At 45.5% G+C, this 16,610-nt stretch overlaps 1 protein-coding gene across 10 annotated transcripts in view; it reads left to right on the forward strand.

Moving 5' to 3' along the window:
- Nucleotides 1-16,610, forward strand: part of WEE2 (WEE2 oocyte meiosis inhibiting kinase) — a 45,392-nt gene that overhangs the window by 12,119 nt on the left and 16,663 nt on the right. For all 10 annotated transcript variants that reach the window (XM_053254532.1, XM_053254529.1, XM_053254536.1 and 7 more), the window contains exons 4-5: nt 1,180-1,231; nt 11,022-11,194. In XM_053254532.1, the coding sequence (XP_053110507.1) occupies nt 1,180-1,231; nt 11,022-11,194 (225 nt within the window). The remainder of the gene's footprint in view (nt 1-1,179; nt 1,232-11,021; nt 11,195-16,610) is intronic.

A 16,610-nucleotide genomic window follows, 5' to 3' on the forward strand; every position in this document is an offset into this window, starting at 1 on the left:
GCTTATCTTGGCATATTTCTGGATTTTTAAAATGCTGGTTTTAAGCTACTTTATCTGAAAACGCTGGAACAAATAGGGAGAGGCACTGAGTAGAATATTAGCTTAAGAGGGATGTTCTCTTTAGAAATGCAGATATCGCTCTTAAGGGAGCTCTTACTCTCCCCCTCCCCTGCCCATTGTCTAGAAGGAAAACACAGAGGCATGCCATGTGAACTTGTTTCAAAACAAAAACTGAAAGCAGAGGGGAGGGGCCGCTTCCCTCAATGCCGCAAGTGTCATTCGAAGTGGCTTCACTCACCATTTACCCCGAAGCATGAAGCCAAGTGCGAATAACTCCCTGGTGAAATGACACTGGTCCACATACTTCAGTGTCCAAAGTTTTCTCTCTCGCAAAGCCTTCTAGAATGTTCTCTCACTCAAGCAAATTCTTAACAGATACAAAGATACTCAAGTCACCATTGTGTGGACTTTACTTATGCGCCCTATTTGTTCTCCATTCAGTTTGGTGGGTGGATTTTTTTTGCTCTTTGTTGGTGTGTTTTCACAGATCCTAGTACACTTCATTTATGGGCTCACTTTACCTCAATACACAGACTTGCTCCTCCACTGATCCCACCATCAAAGTTCTTGGTACGGCTATCAAACAATTCTTGCACTAATCTCTTAACTTGGGGGCCCAAGGGTCACTAGAGAAGCGAATTCGTCCAGGTGCAGCAATTATTCCTCAGCCTGCATACTTGGGAGAGGAAAGGTGATTATGAATTGACCCTGTAAGGTGGTCTAAATTGTGGGAGTGTCCCATTCCAAGCCAGCTTAGAAGTTTTGTATTTCATGAGCCTGGAATGGAGTCCTGTGCCTTTTTAAAAAATGTTATGGTGCTACTTCCCATGTATATAGGTTTGAGGGAATAAAAAACCTGAACTAAACCAGGTTGTGAATTTTAAGGCTCAGTGCTGCAGCATCTGTTGTCTTGGGAGTAAATTACCGGTACCTTGTGGTCTACATACACTACTGTACAGAAGACACACCTATATAAATACTTGATCAGGCTTGAGTAGTTCCTGAAGTTGGTGTTTAAATATTTAAATGGTGAAATTGAAGTGTGTGGAGGGTGTGTGTGCGTGCACGTTGACGGGCACATCAGGATACTGCTTCATGTGATTGAACTTGTTGTTTTAGGGATGATCCCAGCCAAAGAGGGGCTCAGCTGGAGCAAGGGCTGCCTGCCAAGGTGAGTGGTGTCCTCTTTGCATAACAGTAATTATTCTTGAGTGTCTGCTTGATATTGGAGGAGAGGGCAGAGTGACAGTCTGGAGTAGTAGAAAAAGAAAACATGCAATATTACTGTGACACAAGAGCCACATTCAGACACTATGCTGAACACTCATGCAAGTGTCGAGCCCAGCACAGTACCTCCAGAGATTATTAGAGCCATTTCTTTTTAGATTGTGAGCCCTTTGGGGACAGGGATCCGTCTTATTTATGGATTATTTCTCTATGGAAGTTGCTTTGGAAACTTTTATTGAAAAGTGGTATACTATAAATATTTGTTGTTGTTCTTCACATGTTGTATTGCGCACAGGTGCAGCAGTACACTTACCTGTACCATGCATTTAAGGAGCCTGTACCCATTTTAAAGTGAATGCAGGTATAATCATCTGCACACAAAGATTTGAGTATACAGACATCTGTATGCTTGTAAAAACGTAATATCTGATCAGTGCTAAGAAGCAAACCTACTGACTTCTGTGGGGTCATTAACAATACTTGGTTGAGGAAGCCAAGTTAATTTGCTCATTTGTTGTTGAACATAAAACTGCTTTTGAAGGAGCTGGACTATTAGTCCATGTGGCTCTGACTACTTTGACATTTCAGTATCCTCTGCTTGGGTGGTGGCTCTGGCAAGAGTCCCTTGCCTAGCTCTGCTCTGTAATTCCAGGGGCACTGTTGGGTCCGGGTCTGGGGGCCCAGGTCTGTGTGCCCACTCGCCTAGAGGGTCCTGTGATTTTCCCCAAGGGAAAAGAAGGACCATTTTATATTTCCAGAATGGCTTGGCCTCAAGTTCTGAAATTTGGCATAGATGCAGAACAGGTTAGCAAGACTCTGTGTATTGATTTTGAAGTGGATCAGTCAGTGTGTTGATTTTTGGCAAATGTACTCTGACCCAGACCTGTGTGTGTATACATACCTACTTATATACATATGTGTGTGTGCGTGTGTGTGTGTGTGTGTGTACACGCACACACAAAATATGCATATTTTGCAGGGTGGGCCATGGAACCTCATTAGATTCAGGGTCCAAAATTATTTATTGGCACCCCTGCATAATTTCCTCTTGTCTGGAGATGCTGGGGACCTTCTACATGTGCTCTTCCACTGAGCTATAGTTTTCTCTCATTCCATATGTCTGTCTGTAACATATTGCCTTGAAAACTCAAATATTGGTGAAAAAGCAGTTCATGTTTAGGACAGAATCAAACAGTTCAAGTGCAAACCTCATCCCCATTCTTGTGGGGGGTGGGGGCAGGAATAGGTATGTAACGGATTAGAGCCTTTGTCCCACAGCTAGATCACGTGAGGGAAAAGAAATGCTGAGTCATCCCTGGTGATCTGCCTGGCTGGGCTTCTCATAAAACTAGTCTATGTTTCCAGTAGACTTAAAATGCTGCCACCAAGCACCCTAAATCTTTCAGAGAATTGGATCAGTGGATTAGGTGCTTTAATCCAAGGTCCCTCTGTAACTGGTTATTGAGCACTGCTCTCTCTTGCTAATAAGAAAGAATAAAACCAATTGTTCTCCCAGGCCTGCTGCCTGTATGTGAAGTTAAATTGTTAATTTGGCCAAGCTCTCATTGAGATGTGGTTGCATCAGAGAAAAGCCCCCACTTCCTCCTGCTTGTCAGTAACCACCCTTGGAGCCAGGGGCATAGCTAGAGGGAGAGGGGGCCTGTGTTCACCTCTCTCCCCAGCGGCCCCTCGGAGAGAGATAATGAAGAAAATAGGGAGGGGTGGAGCTGGGGGGCCTTCAGGAGCTGGGGGGAGGGGGCCCGGGTTCTTTGAACCCATCCGCTCAATTATAGCTTCACCCATTTGGAGGCTTGAAAAAGGTAAAGAACAAATTTAAAAAAATTATTCAAAAGGCTACATATATAGGTTGTTTTAAGCTTCATTTTTAGGTTGCATTTAAGAACACTTAAATGGTTACAGAGCCCTTTTCAGTTACTACAGACTAGCTACGTCTGAGGCTTTTGGTTGGTTATATAAACTCAAAAATACTTAGTTGGTTACAAGAATACTTTAGCAGCACCCCAAATGATACTGGCGTGGCATGCATTAAAATCTTAATTACTTAGTTGCAAAGAATAGATATTTAGGAAAATGCAAAGCAGAAAGCAATACAAATCCTTGACTCACAGACTGACTGAACAAACTGTTCCCTATGCTGGGTTCCTGAAGCCAAAAGCCTTGGCTTCCCTTTTTTCCTTGAACTCGCCAAACTCCTGATGAGACTCTAGTCTCCTGCAGATCTGTCTTCCAAGAGCTGTAGTAACTCTGTTGCAGCAAACTCCATTGCCACACGTTCTCTTCCTCCTCCCGCACAGAACATCCTTTCTTGTTCCCCAAATTCCAAGCAACAGTTTTCTATGTCCCACCAACCCAGGTGGACTGATTGGGCAATCTCTGGAGGTCACCAGCCTCTCAGTCAAGACAAAGGTTCACTTCTGGTTAACGCTTTAGAGAGAGGGGAGACTGGTCACTACAAGGCAAAAATAGATTTTAATGCAGTATCTGAAGCAAGACCTCAAGTGTGGTTTGCTAGTAATTTTTAGCGCTCTTTAGTATTCAAAGCATTTTGTGTACATTCTCAGTAGTACTTACAGCAGCTCAGTAAGAGAGGTCAGTAGTAATTATATCCCTGTTTTGCTGATTGTGGGATGAAGCTGTGAGGGAGTTCGTAGCAGCTTGCCTAGGACTGCCTCATGAATACCATGCAAAGGCAACCAGGAGTTTGCTGGTGCACAAATATCTCTCTTGGCTACCATGCTACACTGCAATCAAAATTTAAGCCTGGCAGGCCTGAGAGAACCTTCCTAAACACAATAGGAATTCCTGCTAGGAAGCCTGGAATTATTTGTTTGGACTTGGGGACAAATATTGGTTGTATGAATAACTTCTATTCCACCTGAGACAGTGATATGGCTCATTTTGGGGGTCTGCTTCAGGTCCAATGCAGATATAAGACTAAGCAGGGGTGTTGCTATGCACTGAAAAGATCTGAGGCTAAGACCCACAGCCTGCCCTATTGGATAATTAATCCTTTTCATATCCTCTAAAGCAGAAGTGCCAAACTGCAGCCCAACAGCTGTTGCCTACAACTCCCATCATCCCTTGCTAATGGCCACTGTAATGGGGAGGATGATTTATTTGTTTGTTGTTTATCATATTTTTATACCACCTGATATGTAAATCTCTAGGCAGTGTACAAATCCTAACATTAAAAATCACAGATTAAAATACATAAAACACAATACAAACTATATAAAACAAATTATTAAAATTTGAATTAAAAACTTGCGAGAACAGGAAAGTCTTGAGGGTCTTCCTAAAAACAGAGAAGGAGATGCTCTTATTTCAGCAGAAAGCATATTCCAAAGCCCTGGGGCAGCCACAGAGAAAGCCCAGTCCTGGGTCACCATCAAATGAGAAGGTGGCATCCATAACTGGACCTCTCCAGAAGATCGTAACAGGCGGCAGGGTTTATGACAAAGGAGGCGCTGGTCCCAAGCTATTAAGGGCTTTATAGGTAATAACTAGCACTTTGTGTTTCACCCAGAAACATAGCAGCAGCCAGTGCAGTTCCAAACCAGTGTTATATGGTCCCTTCGTGTTGTCCCAGAGACCAATCTGGCTGCCGCATTCTGTACCAGTTGTAGTTTCTGGACTACATACAAAGTCAGCCCCATGTAGAGCGCATTACAGTAGTCAAGTCTGGAGGTTACCAGCATATGTACCACTGTTTTAAGCTCATACACCTCTAGAAAAGAACATAGCTGACGTATCAGCTGAAGCGGGGGGAAAAGCGCTCCTGGCCACTACCTCAACCTGAGAAACCAGGGAAAGCTTTGGGTCCAGGAGCACTCCCAAGCGACGTACCTGATCTTTCAAGGGGAGTGTAAATCCATCCAGAACAGGTAGAGCTAAACCATCTCTTGGGTTCCGACCCTCCACAGTCAGTCCTTCTGTCTTATTTGGATTCAACTTCAGTTTGTTATCCCTCATCCAGCCCATTACCACCTCCAAGCAGGAGTTTAGGGTAGATATGCCATTTCCTGATGAGGTTGGCATGGAGAAGTAAATCTGGGTGTCATCAGCATATTGATAACACCCAGCACCAAACCTCCTGATGATCTCTCCTAGCAGTTTCATGTAGATGTTAAAGAGCATTGGAGACGGTATGGAGCTTTGTGGAACTCAATTCTTCAGTTTTTGCTTTGCAGAGCAACAGTCTCCAAGTGACACTATCTGGAATCAACCAGAGAGGTAGGAGCAGAACCACTGTAAAACAGTGCCACCCAAACCACCCCTCTCCGGCAGTCCAGAAGGACACCATGGTCCACCTCCAAGCAGGCATTTAGGGTCTTGAAAGCAGCAGAGAGATCAAAACGGATCAGCAGAGTCACACTCGTTCTGTGGATAGCCTGTTGAAGATCACCCATCAGGCCAACCAAGGCAGTTTCAACCCCATAGCCCACACAAAAGCCAGTTTGAAATGGGTCTAGATCATCTGCATCATCCAAAACTGCCTGAAGCTGAGGCCACCACCTGCTCAATCACCTTGCCCAAGAGTGGAAGATTAGAAACAGGTCTATAATTAGCTAACTCTGAGGGATCCAGTGCAAGTTTCTTCAAAAGCGGTCTAATAATAGCCACCTTAAGACAGGGAGGCATCCTGCCCTCCCTCAGAGAGGCATTTATAATATTTACCAGACCCTCTCTGATAATATCAGATGAGAAAAGCCAAGCTGGGCAAGGATCACGGGAAAAGGTTGTAGGGGACACACTCTAAAGCAGTTTGTCTACTTCCTCAGGAGTCACAAACTGAAAATGATCCAATCTAATCTCATAAGAGGAGTTTCTGGACACCTCCACAGTAGACTCTGCAATAACAGTGGAATCCAGCTCAGCCTGAATGTGAGAAATTTTATCCGCAAAAAAGTCGTTAAAAATCTCACAGCGAGTAACTGATGGTTCCAAGTTTAAATTCAAGGGGGAGGGGGTACATACTAACCCCCTCACAACCCTAGACAACTCAGCTGGATGTGAGTTTGCGGAAGTAATGGAGGCAGAAAAGAACTGCTTCTTTGCTGCCCGCACCGCCAGAACATAGATCTTCAAATGTCTTCTGTGTTGTACCCAATCAGACTTGTGCCTTGTCTTCCTCCACTTGCACTCTAGTCTGCCTCTACTGGATGATGGGAGTTGTAGGCCAACCACAGCTGGAGGACCCGCAGTTTGACACCCCTGCTCTAAAGGAATCCAACCCTCTCTTGCAGTTCTTGAAACCATTAATCACCAGTGTATCCTTGTCGCATCTGGCGTGTTTTGGCTAGTGGGTGTTGCTAGGTTCCCATTAAGACTGGGTCCTTGGCTCACAGTGCTTGCTCTTTCACATTTCCCTCTCCTCTGTAATGGCTACTTGTGGTAGCCATGCCATTGTGTGAAATTTTGGGTGTGTCATCTTTGTTTCTGCACAATTTTTAAAAACAGTTTGGGGGTTGAAGTACTTTTTGTGGGGAGGGGATCCCACCTCTGTCTTCTGGGCTGTCACCGCCACCTCTCCACGGAGCCCAGCAGTTGGGTTGCTGCTAGGAGCAAGGCTGCATCTACTATTGCAAACTACTGCTATTATGAAGACAGAGGGCTCCATGAACTGAAAGAGTCGTCCCACAGCAGAATTGCCCTCCTCTCTTCCCCTTTGTGCTCCCAGAGTGAGGAGGATGAGGGAGGAGGCAGCGATGGGGGGAATTAATTATTCTTAATTCCAACCTAGAGCATGCCTCCTCGTCTTCGCCTTCTGCTTCATTCAAACAAGGTCAGTGGTGGGGGACACAGAGGGCAGGCAGGAAAGATGTTAGGGTATTCAGTCAAACATTTGAGGCACACGCTCCTTGTGCGCAGTGCCAGCAATGCTGATGTAATGCTAAACCCCCAAATTTCCCCAATGCACGGCCTTGCAGGGGGATCATATGACACTGCATTGGAAATTCCATATACTGTGTCATGAACTATATTGACATTTCAATGTGTGTCGTGTCTAATCCCGTGTGTTAAAAGGTCAAGGAAACCAATCAATATAATAGCTGTCAAATAGATAGTAATAAATCGGCAGATAGAGGGGCAGACGGTTGGGTTTCATTTCCATCTTTCATTCATGTCTGTCAAAAGTGGTGATCCTCCAGGTCAAGTGCACTGTGGAAATTCTGGGGCAATGACAACTTAGATGCCAGATATCATCCATGGATGGGGGTTTTCACACCCAACTATTCATCATTCTTGCAGCAAATGGCTGGCTGGCTATTGGAAAAGTTATCAATGCTATAAAGAATTTAAAAGTTCTGTATTGAGCTGTCAGCGCCCCCCCCCCCCGCAAGGAGTGACTCTCACTGAAAGCTGAATTACACATTCAGAAAAGGTACATGGTAAGCTCCTCTTGAGAAGCTACTGCTTCAGAATGCAAGTCAAGGATTGTGTGTTAGAATGCCCCTTTGCAAGTGAGTGAAACCTCCCTGGTTTCTTCCAGATGGCAAAAGCTGTGTGACATGAAGAGCTTGCACTTGAGTTGGAAGTGATAGCTTACTCTGCCTCCATACACTCCCAAAAACCTTCCCCAGCTAGATCTCACAGGCTGGTCAGAGAGATAGCAGGGACCTTGTGCAATTTCTACCATCTGCTGGCCAGTTCCTGCTTTCTGTGAATAACCCACCCCTTTCCATCTGCCTAGAGAGCAGGAGGCTGTTGATTCTAATCCACGCTGGTGTGTTTCCCAGAATATGGGAGACTGCTATATCAGGCAGCAACAATATAGGAAGGTGCTGAAAGGCATCTCATACTGCGAGGGAGAAGGCAATGGTAAGTCACTCCTGTATTGTACCAAGAAAACCACATGGCTCTGTGGTCGCTAGGAGTCAACACTGACTTGACGGCACAATCTTCTTCCATTAGTACTTTCCTGGCAAATGAGGAAAAGGACTGGAGTCTAGTGAACGAAGAAAGAGGTGGGTTATTCATGGAAAGCAAGGGTTGGCCAACAGGTGGCGCTGCAGATATTGCGCAAGACCCTTGCTAGCCATCTGACTAGCTCATAAGATCCATCTGGGCAAATTGCAAGCCTTTTGGATTACCTAGAGGCTGGATAAGCTCTCATTTCTAACTTAAGCACAATGTGTGACTCTTCCATGTTACACAAGGTTGTCTTTTTTCATGAGATACTCTTCTGGAAATATCTTCTGTTATGGAAAGCTGATATGTTCAGGAGGAAGGATCCCTCCTGAAGGCGCTCTTTTTATGTGGGAGGGGAAAATATTCAAACATTGCATGCGTCCCCTCCACTGCTTCCCTTACTGGCGTTCTGCAGCAGTACAATCCCGGCGGAATGGTGCAACTTCTCATGCTTCTTGGAATGTGTAGATCAGCTGTTCTCTCCTTTTCTCTTTATTCAGATGGCTGTGCTGTTTACCCTGGAGAAAAATTAAGCAATCGAAAGCCTCTAATTGAAAAATCTAATGAAGACAAAGCTCTTAATAGAGCTTTTTGTGGGGGTAAATGGAGCAAACCTCACTGGGCACGAGATATCTATCTCTTGCGGTCTCTCCTTGTATTCTCTGGTGCATAAATCCCTCTTCTGCCTCCAACCCCTTGAGTCAGACTGTGCACAATGATTGGTGTTGACAAGGCGGATTTTTTTTTTGTCTTGCAGCAGACATTTTTAAGGAACGAAGTGGCATTGCCCTCTTCTGGTGAGAAACCAGACTGATTCTTGCATATGGTTTGGTTTTGGTACTCCCCCCTCCCCCCCTTGGAAAAAGCTGGAGAAATACAGAAACCATGTAAAAATTGCAGGCAGGGCCTTTGGGCTCCCCCACCCCACAACCTTTTTTCCCTTTAAAAAAAAAAAATCTTCTTTGGGAGGCTAGAATTTGAGCAGAAAAAATAGCACTGTATGTATTCACGTAACCTTAGAAAGCTGCCTCGTACTGAGTCAGACAAATGGTTCATCTAGCTCAGTATTGTCTACAATGAGTGGCACTGGCTCAGTGCTTTCAGGCAGGAGTCTTTTTTTTTCAACCCTACCTGGGTTTGGGGATGCCAGGGATATGAATCTGGGACCTTATGTTTGCAAAGCAGATGAGCACCACCACTGAACGATGTCTTCCCAGCACTAGATCTCTGGTGGGTATAAACCTAGTTTGTTTGTGACTCCTAAGGATGTAGACAAGCTGCTTGAACGGTGCAGCCTACCACCTGTTCTCTGGACCCTTGTCCAAAATACCAGGGTTTCTTAACCTTGGGCCCCCAGATGTTGTTGGACTACAGCTCCCATCATCTTCAGCCACAAAGGCCATGTCTGGGGATGATGGGAGTTGTAGTCTAACAACATTGGGAGCACAAGGTTAAGAAACCCAGGTTTATACTGTTTGGCAGGGGGGCTGTTGTAGGTGGCTTGGTAGAGATTATAAATGCTTCTCTGAGGGAGGGCAGGATGCCTCCCTGTTTTATGGAGGCAGTTATTAGACCTCTTCTGAAGAAGGCTGCCTTGGATTCCTCAGAGTAAAGCAACTACAGGCCTGTCTCCAGCCTTCAGTGGCTGGGCAAGATAATGGAGAGGGTGGTAGCCTCCCAGCTCCAAGCAATCTTGGAGGAAACTGATCATCTAGACCCATTTCAGAGTGGCTTTCAGGTGGGCTATGGGGTGGAGACTGCCTTGGTCGGCTTGATGGATGGAAACTGTCCAGAGGTGGAAGTTTGGGGCAGTCTACAAATTTCAATCAATCAATAAATCTCAATTGCATTTTAAAAAATACAAAACACCCCACACACATACACACAGTGTTGTATTATTTCTCTTTTGGGAGGAGAGCATCTCCAAATCTGGTGTTGCAAGTCAAATAATTTTTTTTTTTTTTTTTTAAGGTTCAGTTCTGGTTCACCTGTATTTTCTGAACTAGAACAAAATAAGTGGTTTGGTAATTGGTCAAACACTTTGAACCAGTTTGGATATGTCACACTCGGAATAATACTTACATATTTTGCTAGCAATGCAACTCTTTAAACTGAATACAGCAGTAACTACCGTGAAGAGGTGGGGGAAATCAATTTAAAAACATTTTACAAGCAAAACTTATACAGTTGTACAGGGAGATTAAACAATCATACAGTTGTGAGCTGTGCCTGATTATTGTGTTGCTTGTTTTAAACCAATTAACACATGTTTAGGGTTCAGTTCAGGTGTAAGGGAACCAGAAAATGTTGGGTTCAGGTTCAGTTTGAGTTGATCAAAAAAGAAACCCCTTTCTGAACCAGATTATGGGTTGGGTTTGGTTGCTAGAGGGAAGACACAAAAGAGAGATTGCCGATTACTTGGACTTTTATTTGATATGGAAGGTGAATATTTTGGTCAGATAGGGAGATTGGAGGAGTGGTGAATCTACAGTGGCCCCAAGCGGTTACATTGCCAGGAGAATCTAACAGACAGGGCCAGGCGCTTTCAGGCTGGTTCAGCTGTAGGCAGCATATTGGCTGAGTACATTGAATGCATTTCCATCTGCCCTGAAGGCTTTGATGTTAACCTCTCCACACATTCTTAATGCTGGTAACGGAGTTTGTGTGTTGAAGCAAAGCAAATTATAACTTTGTGTGTGTGCTTAAATAATGGGCATAACTGCAGCTTCTGTCCAAGTCCTGATCAAGTGTTGGAGTGTAATGTGTTCTTAACCTGTGCGGGTTTTCCTTGTCCATCCCAGAGATTTCTCTTACATGAGAGCAACATGGTTTCCCGCTACAAGAAGGAATTCCTGGAGCTGGAGAAAATTGGTGTAGGAGAATTTGGTTCTGTGTACAAGTGCATCAAAAGGCTGGATGGATGTGTCTATGCTATCAAGCGTTCCAAGAGACCTCTTGCTGGATCCTCAGATGAGTAAGTGGATAGTTAAGGTAGAGAAGGAAGAACCCCTTAACATGATGGAATCCCTTAACAATGATAAAACACTGCTAGGTGCCACAGCCCCTCTTTTGGTAATTAATCATACCCCCGTCCCCAAGAATAATTACGTATGCTTTTTAAAGTCTCTAATATTGTAACACAGCACGAATTAGGTGGGAACAGAGAGCTAGGTGAAGCTAGGAATGCTCTCCCATGCTCTGTGCAAGTACCTTCACTGCTGCACGTCCTTTCTGGAAGAAGTCATGGAGGAGGGAGGTGGCTGATGAGATTTGGGGCTCTGAGGAACTCATGGGGGAGGCATGGGTCACCACCTAATAATGACCCCAGTTACCACCTTGGTGGAAGTATAATGGCATGCTAGGATATGTTTTGCATTGCGTTGCTTGTTTTAAACCAATGAACATATGTTTAGGGTTCAATTCAGGTTTAAGGCAACCAGAAAATGTTGGGTTCCGATTCAGTTCGAGTTAATTTTTTTTTAAAAAAAGAAACTTCTTCTGAACCAGATTTTGGATTTGGGTTTGGTTTCTAGAGAATAGATAGAATGCTTTTCCTTCAGCATGGGTCTGAAAAACTTAACTTTCCAGACTTCTGGAGAGTGATTTACAGACCTAAGAGCCCTGTTGGATCAGACGATCTTGTCCAGTATTTTGTTTCCAACTGTGGCTGCCCAGAATAATGGCCACTTGTGTCACACATTCTGAGTGTTCAAAGTGCTTCGCTTGTATTACCTTGATGTAATCCTTACAACAATCCCGTAAGATAAGGATTATCCTCATATTGCAGCTGAGGCCAAGAAGAAGCTTGCCTAAGGCCACCCAGATTGCTTGTAACTGAAAAGAAATCCATGTTGGGAAAGTCCCTTTCTTAGCCTCTATGCTACACGAGATAGCTTGTATATTCTGCATTTCCATCCCATCACTGATATACCCATGGTGGCTGGCAGCAATTACGAAACCGACAGTGCAACATTAAGGAGCAAATAACACAAACTTTTAAAGGCATAGGTGCACGGGAAACTGTCTAATAGAGTTATACCATTGATCCATCTAGCTCAGTACTGTCTACATTGACTGGCAGAGGCTTTCCAATGTTTGAGATAGGATGTTTCTCAGCCCTACCTAGAGAACCTTCTACGTGCAAAGCAGATGCAGTACCACTGAGCTCCAGTACAGCCCCATCCTCTGTAAGAATGTCCCTGCTGGATCAGTTCAGTTGTCCATTTGGTCCAGCATCCTATATACTGCATTGTCCAACCAGATGCCTCAGGGAAGCCCAGAAGTGGGACATGAAGGCCAAGAACCCTCCACTGTTGCTTTCCAAAAACTAGTATGCAGAGGCATCCTGCCTCGGCACCAGGAGATGAACAGGAATGATACTGAAGAGCTGGCCATGCCAAAGGTTCACCAAGTCTTGGTGTCCAAGCGCCATAATGGAGGGACCAACTGAATGTTTTGGACAGAGAGTTCTATAGCCTGCATTCGGAGGGAGAGGGACCTCCTCAATGCACTCACCAAGGCACTTTTAGGATACACATCAGCATCTCCTGCAATGATCCGAGCTAATCAATAGGATCATGATGGGAAAAGAAGGTGGTCCTTTTAAGAGGTTGTTAATTTTTACCCCTGATAGGTAAAACAGCAGAACACTAAGGAATGAGCACACACTCCAGTTACAGAGTAGGTAGCAGAGGATGGCTTAGCTGGTGCAGCTATTTAGAGAAAACACATGGAGATCCTTGTAGAACTAAATATTTATTGGTTAAATACATTTGGATAGGAAAGACCTAAACCTAATCTAAAGGACTACATAATGGATAGGTAATGAGAAAGAGAGATGTTTCCATCTGCTCTCTTGGAGGAAAGGAAGGATTATGACTCAGCACAGGAAGTGCAGAAGAGTCAGATCAGGGGTCACAGAGTAGAGACGGGTAGAACAGTCAGGGAGACCCTCACTCACTATCTCTACTCCCAATGGCCCTGGTGGTCATTAGGATAGTTGGTGCAAAAGGTCGATGCACTGGGAATCCATCTCCAACAGTCTCAAGAAAAGTAGGGTTTGAAAGCTAGCCGCCAGCCATTTTGAAATGAACTCTAAAACGAACAAGAAGCCAGTGAAGCTGGTGCAATATAACTGTGTCATCAGTTCTGAAACATTTGCTCTGATCAAGGCTCTGTCTGCTTTTGACTGAAGTTTCTGAATGCTTTTCAAAGGCAGCCTTATCTGGAGTAAGCTCCAGGAACCCATCCCTGATGCTACTAAGGTATGTGTGACCTCGGCCAGCTCTGCCTTCTCCATTCCTGGGGAAGGCAGAATGGAGGAGGAATGGGCACAATCAGTAGCTAGGAAGCTGCCCTATTCAGAGTCAGGCCATGGGTCCATCTAGCTCAGTAGTCTCTACCCTGACTGGCAGCAGCTCTCTAAGGTTTCAGGCAGGTCCCTGCCCTACCTGGAGATGCCCAAAAGTTTGTTAGAGGTTGTTAATTTTTACCCCAGTGGGTAAAACAGCAGAGCACTAAGGAATGGGCACACACTCCAGTTGCAGAGTGGGTAGCAGAGGATGGTTTAGTTGTTGCAGCTATTTATAGAAAAACACAGAGAGATCCTGGTAGAACCAAACACTAGGTATTTATTGATTAAGTACACTTGGATAGGAAAGACCTAACCCTAATATAAGGAACTACATAATGAATAAGTAAGGAGAGAGCAAGAGAGAGATGTTTCCATCTGCTCTCCAGGAGAAAGGGAAGGATTGTGACTCAGCACAGGAAGTGCGGAAGAGTCAGATCAGGGGTCATAGAGTAGAGACAGGTCAGGAGATCCTCACTCACTACCTCTACTCCCAAGGCCCCTAGTGCTCTTTAGGATAGTATGTGCAAAAGGTCGATGCACTGGAACTCCATCTCCAACCAATTTAACCTGGGACATTCCGCATGCAAAGCAGATGCTTGGCTGCTGAGCTACAGTCCCATGAGGGCAAATGGGTGCGTCAACCAAAGCTGCACAAAAGCATTTCAGATCGCAGCTGTCACTTAGGTGTCCAGGAGCAGAGGTGAATTCAGGAGCACACTTAGCAACACACCTGATTCTTCAGGGACCTGCAACATGATTACTGCCCTTCTGAAAGCAGACAGCAAGTCAGGAATGGGATGCTCTTGCAAGCTAGCCACCTCCAGACTTGTGTAACAGTTGGTTGGTGCAGTCTTAAGTGCTTTGCTTATCTCCAGCAGCCTGTCTGCTTCTGCTGTTGAATAAGAAGCTTTATTTTATAAGCTTCTGACTTGCCAGTTCCTTACCGGGGACAGAATTGGGCTGAGTTTATATAAGAGCCAGGTAAGGTGCTGTTAGGTGCTTGTCAAAGACATGCAACTTCTGAAAAACATTTTCTGGGTAAGATACACAGCTGTACTACATAGGAAGCTGCCGTATACAGAGTCAAGACCCTTGGTCCATCTAGCTTAGTATTGTCTGCACAGACTGGCAGCAGCTTCTCCAAGGTTGCAGGCAGGAGTCTCTCTCAAGCCTATCTTGGAGATGCTGCCAGGGAGGGAACTTGGAACCTCCGATGCTCTTCCCAGAGCAGCCCCATCCCCTAACGAGAATATTGTACATTGCTCACACGTGTAGTCTCCCATTCAGCTGCAACTAGGGCAGACCTTGCTTAGCAAAGGGGACCAGTCATGCTTGCTGCCACAAGACCAGCTCTCTTCCTGGGCGCTTTCCAGACTAGACCATACAACGGGGTCAAGAGCAATCTTGGAAGTGTGCTTCCACACTTCCTGTGTCGTGACACCGCAGTCTCTACGCGGACAGCAGGGTGCTGTTCACATTTCCAATGCCTTGTTGCAAATGTAATCGCTGTGATATAGAGCAAGGATGTCGTATGTCCAGCGTGAAGAAGTTGCTGTTTTTTCAGGTTGTTAGTTGCTGTGAGACTGCTCCCCCTGCTGTTTACGTCCCGATTGTGACTTGTCCAAAGGGAGGCATTTTGCTGCTGATCAGCAGCTAGTCTGGAAAGCACCCAAGCTGGTGCTTGACAGATGACAGAGATCAAGGTTGTCCAACTTCAGTATTCTGGCTCATGTGTGGAGAAGAGAGGTCCCCAAAATGGGTGTGTTACTATACAGTCTCAAAGGGCAGCTGGGCTCTCATAGAGCTGATGCAACTTGGCAATAGCTGCAACATACGTGTGTGTGTGTGTGTGTGTGTGTGTGTGTGTGTGTGTGTGTATAAAAATGTAAAATAAGTAAAGTGTGCCATCAAGTCAATTTTGACTCCTGGTGCCCACAAAGGCCTGTGGTTTTCTTTGGTAGTATACAAAATGGGTTTACCATTGCCTCCTCCCGCACAGTATGAGATGATGCCTTTCAGCACCTTCCTATATCGCTGCTGCCTGATACAGGTGTTTCCCATTGTCTGGGAAACATACCAGTGGGATTTGAACTGGAAACCCTCTGCTTGTTAGTCAAGTATTTCCCCGCTGCGCCACTTAACGGTACCCGTTGCTAATCCCATGCGTGGCAGCTCTTGTGAGAGTTCACGAGCGAACTGCTGGGAGGGGCAGAGGAAAGCGGCGGCGGACAGACATGTGGGTGGAGAGGAAAAGAAAACGGCAGCGGCTGGGGAGGAAGCAACAGCTGGGGGCCTGAGAAGGGGGGGCTGAAAGGGAGGGGGAAAGAGAGAGGAGGTGCAGATGCTCTGCACCCGGGCTAGCTAGTTTAGATTAATAGGCTAGATCAGTCAGTGATCTTCACTATCTTTCAACTTTGGCACACACACAAATGTTCAGTGTGGGCACCATTTCCCACTTGACACAGTCCTGTGCTTCTCAGTGCTGGGACTGAGGGCCCTTTAAGAGGGACAGAGCCCTCTCTTAAGGGCTCTAGGAGGAAAGCCCTGGGAAGGACTATACTTCCCAGCACTCCATGCATGCCTTCCAAGATGGTGCAGGGGCTCGACCAGGTTCCGTTTTCCCTTAGAGGAGCCCCTTGGTGATGGGCAAAGTGCCATACTGCAGACAATGGCAACAGTCACCCCCACATGGTGCTGGGGGACTTGGGCAGAGGATTCAGCTTTGCCTAAAGCTTCACACAGACCCCCACCAACAAATAGTCAGGGAGCCACATTTAGGGTTGAAGGGGCCCACCTCAGGCCTTACAATGATGGACACTGGGTTAGACGGGTTGCAAGACATTTGGGTCCGCTAAAATGGGACTCCAATTCATCAGCCAACTGAAGATTTTGTTGTTGTTGGGAAGTCTCTCTGGTAAGAGATACCTTTCTATTACAGCAGAGTGCACTGAGCACAACACAGCGGAGTCTGCCGAGGCATGCGTGTTTGCTGAGAGTAAAAGAAACTTGGAGCCAGTTCATAGTTTCAAATCAATAT

This window comes from Hemicordylus capensis, chromosome 5, assembly GCF_027244095.1.
Source record: "Hemicordylus capensis ecotype Gifberg chromosome 5, rHemCap1.1.pri, whole genome shotgun sequence".
Classification (NCBI taxonomy): Eukaryota; Metazoa; Chordata; class Lepidosauria; order Squamata; family Cordylidae; genus Hemicordylus; species Hemicordylus capensis.